This window comes from Octopus sinensis, unplaced genomic scaffold (assembly GCF_006345805.1).
Source record: "Octopus sinensis unplaced genomic scaffold, ASM634580v1 Contig15282, whole genome shotgun sequence".
NCBI classification, from domain to species: Eukaryota; Metazoa; Mollusca; class Cephalopoda; order Octopoda; family Octopodidae; genus Octopus; species Octopus sinensis.
In genome coordinates, this window is record NW_021833648.1 from 57,501 (window position 1) to 70,074 (window position 12,574).

A 12,574-nucleotide genomic window follows, 5' to 3' on the forward strand; every position below is an offset into this window, starting at 1 on the left:
GTCCCGCATCCTAATTCTCGCGGGATGCCCCTCAGAGTCGCCAGCTTCCGCAGTAGTGGCTCAAGAGTCAATACGTATAGAAAGCGCCAGAGGGGGCATCCCTGACGGACCGAACGTGCAATGTCGAAGGGGTACGATAGATGTCCATTTACGCGAATTACCGAACGGATGCCTCTGTACAAGGCAGCTATCCAGCCGCGGAAGACGGGACCGAAACCAGCCGCTCTCAGGACCGCCTCCAAGTATCGATGGTCTACCTATCAAAGGCTTTCGATTGATCCAAGTTGATCAGGGCCCCACCCATGCCAGATTCGTTAACTACCCTGTCTATGATGTAGCGCATCAGATGGAGGTTGTTCATGGATGCTCCGGCCCGGCACAGCGCACGTTTGCGTTGTCGACCAGTTTCTCGATGACAAGCGCCAACCTCTTGGCTAACACCTTTGTCAAAATTTTCAGGTCTGCATTGAGCAGAGTGATTGGCCTAAAGTTATCTATAATGTTTCCCTTGTTTGGATCTTTCTTCAGCAGAGTTACAGCTCCTCGACTCACAAAACCGGGTATGCTCCCGTTTTGCTGCCAGTTGCAGTATACCGCTGCCAAGACGTCTCCAAACAAGTCTGGCATACAATAGTAAAATTCGTAGGGTAGACCATCCAAACCTGGTGATTTGTCCCTCGAGCATCTGCCATCGCTTCCCGCACTTCCGCCGCCGTGATGGCACCTTCGCAGCACCCTGCCTTTCTTGTCGAGAGTCGTGGCAGGCTATGTAGGTAGGCACTGAAGTCTACCCTACGTTCTTGCCCTCCACTCGTCCCGAACAGTCGGGCAAAATGCTGCTGAAAAGCCCTCACACTTTTACTTGGCTCGAGCAATTCGCGCCCCTGTACATCTACCAGTGACCGAATGGTGGCTTTGTTGCCCTGTTGCGCCTCTGCCACCCGGGCCTCTCTCGCGGCTCCAACACCTTCGTTCCTTAGAGCACGCATCCTAGCTCTGACAGCACATCCTTCGTGTTTGGCGTTGAAGTGTTGGTCGAGGGCCAACCTCGCCGCCAAAACGTCGGATGCGATGCCGCTTCTAATTGCCTCTTCTAGCTTCTTAACTAGCTCACCCTCTACTCTATTTCTATCTATGGCTAGTGCTTTGCTGTACCTAATCGCTTCTGCTTTTACTGCTCTCTTGAGGGCAAACCACCATTTGTTGTTGATGATGGCTCCCGTCAAAGCCCTCTTTACTAGTGTGCTAATCCGGTCTCTGAAAACTTGTCTGGACGGAATGATGCGTTCAGTTTCCAGTACCCAGGACCCTGTCTATGTGCCTTATCTAAGTCTAGCGTACACGTCACCAATTTGTGATCCGTGTAGCTGACTGTGTGGAATTGTGGACATCCTAAGTCATCCTTGTCTACTGTCCTACACAGTATCCTATCTAGATACGATCTCGACGACCCACTGCGGTTGCTCCACGTCCACGTTGGTGCATTTGGGTGGTCGAGTCGGTACCTGTCAGACAGTTGGAATCGTCTGAGCAGGTCTCTGAGGCATTTGCATTCCCTTCTGTTTCTGTCTCTACCCACGTAATCTACATGCGTGTCCAAGGTAGCATTCCAATCCCCCACTAAGAGTAAAGGACGAGACGTTCCCAAGAATACTTCTAGACGTCGAAAGAAATCCGCCCGACCTGTTAAGGGCGGTGCGTAGACTGATACGAGTCGAAAAGCGCACCCATTGCTGCCGTCAACATCCAGAACGATCAGTCTACCCTCCGGGTCTACGAATATCGTCTTGACTTCGAGATCCAGGCTCTTGTGAAAAAGTACCGCGGTGCCACTACCGCCCATCCTCGGCAGACAGGGAGCGAAATAAATGTTAAACTGTCCGCCAAACATGGACTTTAGGGCCCGTGGCTCGTGGAGTCTGGTCTCACTTATGGCTATGATTCCCAAATCATGTGACTTGATGTCATTTAGGAGGTATCCTTGTTTCCAAGGAGACCCTAAGCCACGCGCATTCACACACCAATCTTGACCATGATTCTATTGGGGTGTGTGCTTTAAAACACACAAATGAAAGTACAGAGAGTTACTTACTTGTGTCGAAAGTTTTGGCTTCCTCCTCTTTCTTTGATGTGTCTTCGAGGAGGTTTCTATATAGTTTTTGGGACAGATATTTCTGGAAACCCCCTACACAGCATTTGGGAAGAGGCTTTGAGTTTGTGGTGTTGTGTTTGTGTGATGTGTAGTATTTTGATGTGTTTGGGTGGTGTAGTGCGTGGATATTGCTATTTTTAAGTCATCTTCACAAATGTTTGTGTATCCTGTGATGTACTCCATTAGTTTGGAGTCTTTTGTGTCTATCGCTGATAGCATTGTTTTTGTGGTGTTGGTGCTTGTTTTGTTGTGTATGGAGTTTTCAGGTTCAGGTATCTCCCTGCTTTGGTTGCGATTTCTTGTTTGGTTTTTCTTGATCTTTTTCTTTTACCCCCTGTGGCTATTTGCCATTCTGTCGAACTTTCATCGTTCATCGTTAATGAAATCTGACGAATCAGCAGGGGGCAAGGGTAAAGCGTCTGGGTGTGTTTGTGCGGTTGTAGATATTGTTGTGGTGCGCGGGAGGGTGTTGCTGGGGGGTTTGTTGTGGTTATTGTCTCTCCTACATCCTTGGTGCTTGTCTTCTTCGTTGTTATTCTTGTGTTGGAATTGGTTTATTTGTTGTTGGTGGTGATGATTCTTGTTCTTGGGGCGCTGGTGTTGGTGTTGTTTGGTTGGGTTGGCTTGTTCTTTGTTGTTTTTCCTGCATTTCCGCATACAGCTTCTTGACTAGCTGTCCATATTGTGGTGTGGGCAATAATCCTGGCTTTTGTGATTTTCCTGTGGCTGTTGTTGTTGTTGTAATTTTGCGGCAGATTTGCACTCCTTTTTGAGGTGTGCCTCACTGCCACATGTATAGCATCGTGGCCTTCTGCCCTCGACTACTACGTATAACTTGCGGCCATCCTCAAGATGTACGTGGGTGGGGATTTTATTTATGTCCTCTTGACTTATGTGGAAGAGGAACTCTATTCTCTTTCCCAGCCAGTCCTTGTTTTCCGAAACACCGATGTCTAGGATGTTTAAGTCCTCCATTTCGGATGTTAAGGCGGATGCTATCCACAGTGTTGTAGTCACTTGGGGGACACCACTGATAATGACTTTCGTCACCTTCTGGCCGAGGTAACTCGGTGTCAACGTTAGTTCATCAGAATGAAGGGTTATCGTTGAGAATTTCTTCGCCAACTCTTCATTCTGAAAAACCACCTGTACGTGTGCGAACTTGTTCGCCCAAGTCACACAATCCTTGTATCCCCAGATGGGGCGTAAGCACTTTTCGACTTTGTCTGTGCTTGCCTTTTCTGGACTTTTAGTTTTTTTGTTTGTGATTTTATATACAATTGTCTTTTTTTTTCCTCATTCAGTATGTGCTGAGGTATGTGTAAGAGTATTTTTCCGTTTTGATTTGTAATAAGTTTCTGCAATCTTTAATCTGTTGTGTAGTAAACGAACTTTTGTTACCTTTTCTTTTATCGCCTCGGCGAAGTTTGTTGTTGCTTTGTTATTGTTGTTACTACTTGCCGGTGGTGTTGGTGTTGATGGCAGGGGTGTGGGTTGTAGGTTTGTGGTTGCTGATTATGCAACTAGCAAGGGGTGGGAAATTGCCTGCGTAATTAGTCCTGCATTAGCGCAAATTTCGGCATTTCGTTTGCTTGTCGTCGTCGTTATTTTTTCCACTTGTTGGTGATGGAGTGAGCAGTGGTTGAAGGGAATTGTTGTTGTCGTCGTCGTCGTTGTTGTTGTTGTTTTGTTTGTTGTGTTATTGTCGTTCTTGGTGACGGTGGTGGTGTTAGTAGTATTAGTAGCATTGACGGCACGGTCTTTGGTGGCGGTGATGGTGGTGTTGGTATTGTTATTGGTGGCGTTGTCTTTAGTAGGGATAGCAGTTTCAGTAGCAGATTCTGCCATGGTGTTGCTGTCAGTGTTGGTGGTGGACTTACTGATGGTGTTGACGGTGCTTGGCCTTGCGACCTTTGTTTTGTATTTGTTGCTGTTGTCGATGTTGATGGTGGTGGGGTTGTCAGGTTCAGCATATGCTAACAGAGCATCCTGTTTTTCTGTTTCTGCGTCACGCTTGACTTGCACCTCAGCCTCGTGGTGGCCAGTGGCCATTTTGGAAATAAAATGGCTAAATGAAACCACGAAGGCTATGAGAATTTTTTCTTTTAATTTTGCCCACAAGGGGAAAAATTTTGTGTCGATATTTATCAAAGGTTTACAGTGGATGTTGTTGCACAACTTTTAAGCACAAAACGTTTGTCAATATACACTTTTGAAACGTACAAAAATACCAACTTACGTGGAGCCCATTTGACTTGCGTCCGTCTGTCAGAGAGAGATAGATAGATAGTGGTAGAGTGTCACTTGGTGGCTTGCATGTTGCATTGATGTTCGTAAGATTATGGTTTGAATTTCACGTTGCTCCAGTTCACTCAGCTGGCAAAAATGAGTAACCCTACGAATAACAAACTTCCAGTCTATGGTAGGGAGAGGGGAAGAATATATACACAACAGAATCTAGGAAACCGGTTTATGGGCTTATGGCATGGGTTGGCCCTTTGGTCCTTTTTTATTATATGTACACATACATACACACACACAAACCAGTATTAGTAGAACTTCTTAAATTATCTGTCAATTTTCGAGCAAAATTTACCATATATACTTTTGTTCATCAGTGTTAACTACCAAATCGTTTGAAGGATCTTTTATATATCTAGCGTTTCTGCGGATTTTAATTCAAAGAATTTCAGGTTTCATTCATCAATTGCCCTTTTCTGCCTCTTCAGTAAACATACATCTCTTGCAGTTTTTGAGTATATTACCCAACGTTTCTCGAGTCCATAGCCATCTTACACAAGAACGTTATACGTTTATATGTAATCTAGCAAAATATTTTTTAAAAAACACTTTTTTCTTTCCTGAATACCAAAGTTCCCCCAACTCTTGAGCGTTATTAGTGAAGTTTGTGGTCGATTGTCATGAAGTATGATTGGGCTTCTTCTGCTGATCTGTCTGGTATGGAGGAATAGCAATTTTTCGTTCATTTTGGCAATTTCACGACAATACGCTTCTGCAGTAATGGTTTTTTCCGGTTTTTAAGAAGATATAGTGAAAGTGTCCAGCAGTACACCACCAAACAGTTACCATAAACTTCTTTTGGAAGAGCTCGGTTTAGGGAAGGTTTTTCGATGCTTCATTTTGGCCTAACCACTGCGAAGAAGATTTTTTATTATTGTACAGAACCCACTTTTCATCGTAAGTTACAATACGGTCGAGAAATGAATCGTCTGGTTACGGAGAAGAAGCGACGACCAAATTTCATACCTGCGCAGTTTCTGATTTTCGTTTAAATCGTGTGGTACCAATTTGTCGAGCTGTTTTGATTTTCCGATCGCGTAAATAGTTGGAGGCAGTTTTCTGGCTAACTTGAAATTCTTTTGCCAGTTCTCGAGTGTATCATGCTTACTCTATCAGAATTAAGTTAGGGGCCTGTATGTCTAAGGCTCTACGTGTGAGCCATAGATACGCACCAATTCAATGAGCTGCTATGGAACAACTGATTATTCTTTGTCGAAAACGACGGAGATCCATTTACTTTATACATACATACATATATATATATACATATTCACTCATACATATGTCATTTTTTACTTTTATTTTTTCCTTTTCTTGTCATTTGCTTTCTTATTTTAAGTTCCCCGATTGTACTGTCCCATCTATGTTCGCCCCTTGTGGGTAATAAAAAAAAAAAATCCCCTTGTGGGTAGTAATAAAATCACATAAGTACATATATATATATATATATATATATAATCACGGTTAAGAATCGAACTTAAGTTAACTAGAAGTGTTTTTAAAATATGTACATCAAATTATATTCCCTCAACCAATGAAATTAAGCTGTTCTTTTCTAGATTCTCGAGAATCTTGTTCAATGCGCAAAGTGTTAGGAAGTTTTGTTGAAATTTACATAAATGTTGGTCATAAATTTACATAAATATTGGTAATTCTGAGAACTGCTAAGTCAAACGAGGTAGAAGGACGTAGTTAGACCGTGCTGCCGCTGAACTTTCGCTGTCGTGTTTCTTTCATAGAACCATTTATTCGTCGTCCATGAAACACAACTTGAGGAGTATGTAGATTGTTATATTTTGTGAAATATCGTCACTGACCCTTTGTTTGAAGTTTTAAATCGATATTGCAACTTTCCAATCTCTTATTTCTGATTATTTGGTGTCATATTTTTTTTTAATTGCATTCTAGATTTACCAAACTGACTCAAATTGTGGATCTTTTGTAAGTGGAAGCCATCCCCCTGAAGTGCACGATATTTTAAAGACAGCTTTGTTGCCACTTTTTTCTCTTTTGGTCAAGCTTTCTTTCATTTAAGAGTTGTAATCTAATCATGGATACTGAAAATGAATGCTACCCCGGCGAAGGATCTTCTGCAAAAGCGTCAGTTCAAGCTGTGAACACTATTAATTTGATAAAACCGGCTGGAGAAAAACGCTCACGGCGCCCTCCACCAGCTTTTGTATCTAGAAACAAAACACCAACGAAAATTTCGACCCGTAAAGAACCGAAACCTGGTGCCAAACACCCGAAATACCGTTCAATGGTTATAACAGCAATTGATAGTAAAATTTCGCGGAATGGTGTTTCATTGAGAGCGATATTAAATTATATCCAATCGACTTTTGAAGTGAGTTCAAATTCGAAGTTCGTCAACACGCAAGTGAAAAAAACGTTGGCGAATATGGTTGAGGACTGTGTGGCTATTCTGGTGACTGGCACGATAGGAACAGGTTACTTTAAACTGAAGCCTTCACAGAAATCCAAATCTAAAAGTGACGGCAACAGCAATGGGAAGGCTAATAAAAAGACCCACATGAAACCAGTCCGTACCAAAAGTGGGCAGTCTACTTTAGATAAGAACTCGACATTTACTAAATCCCCAGGAACCAGCAAATCTGCTGCTAAAACGAAATCAAGACAAATTGGTGAAGAAAATACTCCGCGTCAAACGAAAACCAAACGAGTTATTTCATCTAAAAGAAAATCTCTCTTACCAAAAAACCTGAAACGAGCCAGTCTTTTGCATAGACGAAAATCTGTTTCAAAAACTCCTGCAAAGAAATCTAGTTCAAAGAACTCGAAAGCTAAGAGTCATGACAAAGTTCCAGAGAAATCAGTTAAAAAACCAAAAAATATTCAGAAGAAACAAATGTCACAAGTCGAACGAAAGTCGCCGAAGGTGAAAAAAGAACTATCAAAAAACAGTAAAGCTACTAAATCGAAGTCCGTAGTTCAAAATTCTAAGAAGCAGCTTTCAAAATAGACTTTTTTCTTTCATTGTAACACCACCCACTTGTATCTCATTTCAAGGGGGTTTTCAACAATGCAATGAAATTCCGTTGCATCCCTACTTAGAACATTACTCTGTATTAAAAACAAACCATTTAAAATGAAGCAACGCTAGAAAATTTAGCAACAGATTAGATACCATTAGGGGATTTAATTCACCCTGCTTTAATTTCATTCTTGAATTCCAGTGGAATACAAAGCGATCATTGTTGGTCTGTATAATCGATTATATCCCTTATCTGGGTCGATGTACCAGCCCTATTCTGTGACCCCTATCCCTTCAGCTCGCGCATCCTAGAGAATTCACTACATCAAAGGTGGGGTGGGGGAGAGGATATCTGCATTTGCTCGCAACTATAAGGAATATCGAAAAGCATTGTACATTACATTATTAGCATTCTTTTTTTTTTTTTTCTAAAAAAAATACCAATATTTTAAGCTCCTTTCTATTTTTAAGCTAATTCGTTTCACTTTTCATGCAATAATTCGTTATAAACAAAGTGTTCGGTCTGAGAAATCCCTGATCTTTTTACCAGCTTGGCATAGTTATAAACTACTTGGCGATGATGAAACTGCCAAAGCTGGATCGCTTCTAGATTTGTTCGATCAGAGCAAACCCAGTGCTAAAATTTTAATTCTCACATCAATGTAGCCAATGTTGCTGCTTTTGTCCACAAAATTCCATCTACGTTAAATGAATTAAAACACTTGGTAACGATACTGTCATCGTTTGTAAATATGTTTCATTTTGGGCAATGTCTGGTTAAATAGAAATTAATTTAATAATTTAGACATGATAATATAGAAACTCTTAAAGCGTAAGTGTAGTTAAAACGTACAGATTTTTTTTTTTTTTTTTTTTTTTTTTTTTTTTTTTTTCGTAAGTGAATAAGATGTTTTGAAACTAGTTACTATTCCAGTGTCCTGAATAACCGCTAAACTGCTAGGAATAACCGCTGAAAGCTGGAGACCGCAGATAAAGGTAGATTTAGGAATAAACTGTAGAGCAGGCAACATGTGAGTCGCATGCAACTCGTAGAATCTTCTGAAACTTTAATGGCACTTGTGTGGCTCGCCTGATGTACCATATCGCATGCGTCCTGCTCTTCGAAAAAGGTAGCCCATTCCTGATGTAATCAGCTGAAGCTATGGAGCGAAGATGGCTATTAAAATAAACAACCCGAGGTTTAGCAACAAATATCCTACAGACTAAGCGAGAAGCTCTTCTGCTGTTGTCTCTGTCTACTGTTTCTTGGGTTTTCTGGTTAATTTGGTAACTCTGCATAAATTTCTATTTCATAACTTGCGCGTGCATGGTGTTGGAGCAGTTTATTGAACTGAATACAGCAAATGTTTCCTGCAGACGAACGGTGGGATAAAATGCCAGGGAGAAGCTGACTAATCAACGAAATTAATTTCAGCTCGTCTCGTTACCAACTGTCTTACAGGCATAAAACCTCGCATTGTATTAAGCTAATATAGTTTCAAATTTTGCAAAACCGCTAGTAATTTTAGTGCTGGTCCTTGACCGGTAAGGTTATTTCGCTCAAATTTCCACAACTGAATCAGCGAAAACGTAGGTTTCACTTCATCTGTTACCAATTATTTAAGTTTTGTTTCCCTTGTGATGGCCAACAAATTCCACTATCAAGAATGAATATGGACACTCGGAACCTAGTTCTCTATTTTTTTCTTTCTAGATGTCTCGCGTATCGCTACTTCATTTGGAACTAGAATTTATTTGTATCAATACCAACATGATCTAATGCACAATATTCAAAATAATGGTGGATTTCTAAAGGGTATTTCGCTACTTCTTGCAGATTAACTTCAATATCCTAGTTTGTGACTTTTCTGTCGACTGAGGGATAACTGTCTATAACCAAGGACTACAATGTGATTTCAGTTTAAATCAGTTCTATCACATCCACTGACGTGTAGGAAGGCTTCTTGATTGATTTTTAAAAAATATATATAATTGAACCCACAACATATCTTTAGTTAACCATTTGAGCACTTGGTGGGAAACCACTGAAAGTTCCATCTATATGTGTGTATATATCAAGTCAACCTAGCACAATCTAACACTCCTCTTACTAACGGACCACTTAATGAAAATAGTGCTGTTTAGCGCACCCATTTATGGTTGGTAAACTTTCTTTCAAAACGACACAACATTGAACCGAGAGCTTATATTTCGTGATCACAACTACTTGTAGGGTCAATGCCGGCCTCTGTGTTCTGTAGATGTGGTAGTGGTCACCTCCATTTTCTCCGGCTGCTATTCTGGCCTGATCATGGGCAAGGATTTCGTTGACAATCTTGTTCTCTCGAGCTACAGCCAAAAATGTGACTGATGCAACTGTATATTCGGTCCGTTTGCAGATAAATCACAGACGGAAGTATCGGTAATTTGAGATCGCAAACAGTCGAAGGATTATCAAGCCTTTCGAGAAGGTTGAACTAGTAGTCCTGACCAGCCGGAGCATTAAGGATAATGTAATTCATCGCAACAAGAGAAACCCTGTAGAATGGGATGCCAGCACAGAGGGACCGCTTAATTCTCGTCAGGTATGACTTAGAAGAAGGGGCGAATATTTCTTATAAATATTACAATCTGTCTGAATAGGAAACAATTGAACGGGAGAGCAAAATTTGTCATGTTGGATGGTTGAAGGGTAGGAGGATTTTCAAATTTTATTTTTCTGTATATTTACATTTTTTTGTCCTACCTCGAGGTGAAAAGGAAAGCAAGAAACAGGAATATGAATGTGTGTGGTGTGTGTGTGTACATTCACAAATCGAAACTACTAAATGTTTAATTCATTGAATCCATTATTCCTTAACAATGGGTTCAAATTTTGGCACTGGGTCGGGCTGCAGCTTTTGTGGGGAAGGAGAAATCGGTTACATCTACCTCAATGTTCAACTGCTACTTTTATCGACCCTGAAAAGAAAATAGTTGACCTCGGTGGAGACGAACGAAATGCCGGTTAGCAGTTTGACCAACGTGCTAATGTTTTTTGCCAGCTCACCGCCTTCGAAGTCACTTGTCAGGAGCGGGGTTCACTCCTTAATCTTTTCTGCCACACACAAACCTGAAATTTTGAGGTGGGGCTACTCGATTACATCGAGATGAGTTAAATATTAAATATTTTATCGACGGCGGAATTTGAACTCAGAATATAACGGACGAAATATCACTGAGTATTTTGTCCGACATGCTAACTGTTTAGCCAGCTCTCCGTTTTCACCGCCATTCTACTACTAATGCGAATATATTCAAGTTTTGGCAAAGGGGCCAGCAATTTGCACAGAGAGGATAAGTCAATTTCATTGACAATCCCCTTCCCCCGCACTCAGTGCTTAACTAAAACTTATTTTATCGATCTCTGGAAGATGAAAGGTGAAGTCATTACTATTCATTTGCAGTTGAATGGGGTGGAGCAACGTGCCATGTTCGTTTTTTAATTTCGGTCCGAAAATAGATAGATAGATGGTGAGAACAACACCTTAACCACTAGGCTATGCTCCTTCAAAATTCAGACCAAGAACATAAAGAAAACAAAAGCACCTTTTTCTTCTGTCATCGACGTCGTGTGTGTGTATGTGTGTGAAGCTCAACAGTAGTGATAAGGTATATATATCGTGTAAATGACTTGCTCACTTGGTTATATAAGACATTCCCCTCTAAATGTTACTGACCATAAGAACGGACATCTTGGCTATAAAACATCTGTGTATTGCGCATAAATAACAAGATTGCTGTTTTGAAATAGCAATGAAATTCATTGGCCGCGTGAGTTTATATATCTGTCTAATACGTAGATAAAGAGATGTGTACATATATATTACACATAGACATTCATATAAATGAACATATATATATACACGTACAAATTCATGCATGCTCTCTCATATATATATATATATATATATATATATATATATATATATATATTATATATATATATATATATAGGGTAATTCAAAATAAACTGTATAAGAAAACAAGTGATATATATATATATATATAATTTACACATTCATAGGTAAATATGCACATTATGATGTTATACATAAATATATTAGTACTCATATTCATGCACATATAATGTATATATTGTTTATGTGCTACATAAAATATACATGTGTTGTGTATAAAATATGACTATAGATGTATGCTTGTGTTAAAAAGTATGCAACTCAATATAATTTAAGTAGACGAAATGGTCATTGGTGGGATGGCTTTCGTATCTTTGCCCAAATATTGACCCGAGCTGAAACAACAAAAATAACACCTGCAATATTTTATATGTCTGGAGTAGTCTATAACATTATTGACCTAAACGTCCATATAATTGCCAGCTCGGGGACGGGAGGCGTCATTCCTTGTTTAGGAGAAACTATACTTTACTGGAGTCTATGTACGTAGTACACTGACGATTAACTTATAGAAATCTGCACTATCAGTTTTCTTTTTTTTTTTTTAACATGCGAAACGAATTTTCAATGATATATTTGTTGGTATACAGGGTGATTCAAAAGTCTCCTTGTATAGGAAAAATTTATTTTATAAAAAACAGTTTATGAGATCCCCTGATCTGACCCTCTTGATTTCTATCTTTGGCATGGTGTAACGAGGAAAGATAAAAGACCTAAATCATTCGAAGGAACGCATCACCAACTCCTTTGCACAAGTATCACTAGACGTGCTATTACGAGTTCACAATGAGGGGGGGGGGTTAAACGTATTGCAATATGTATTCAAAACAGCGGTAACCAAATAGAGCATCTTAAATATAAAAAAAAATATTCTTATAAACTGTTTCTTATAAAAAAATAAATTGTTCCGATGTATGGCGACATTTGAATCACCTTGTAGCCTTATGATAAAAGTTCTCTTCTCAGACATGTTCCTAGTTCAATCCTACTGTGTGACACCTTGGACATCGGGTTAACAAATGGCTGGTGTTTGGAATTGTAAGTGTATCTCACTACTACTCGATGCTATGTAAACACTGTAAAGGTTGAAAGACATGACATGGACGGCTACTTCGGGGACTACAAAACTGGGGCCTGCAGGAATGACACAACTAGCGTTCTGGCTCC

The 12,574-nt window shown here is 40.2% G+C and overlaps 1 protein-coding gene across 1 annotated transcript; it reads left to right on the forward strand.

The window, feature by feature from the left end:
* Positions 1-6,140: 6,140 nt before the first annotated feature.
* On the forward strand, positions 6,141-8,252 carry LOC115230314 (histone H1-delta-like). Its single transcript, XM_029800521.2, has 2 exons — positions 6,141-6,230; positions 6,362-8,252. Exon 2 carries the CDS (start codon positions 6,504-6,506, stop codon positions 7,434-7,436), a length of 933 nt encoding a protein of 310 aa, XP_029656381.1. The 5' UTR covers positions 6,141-6,230; positions 6,362-6,503; the 3' UTR covers positions 7,437-8,252.
* Positions 8,253-12,574: the final 4,322 nt, after the last annotated feature.

Excerpts from the sequence above, each read along its gene's own strand:
- LOC115230314 (XM_029800521.2), top strand. The coding sequence starts at position 6,504 with ATGGATACTGAAAATGAATGCTACCCCGGCGAAGGATCTTCTGCAAAA.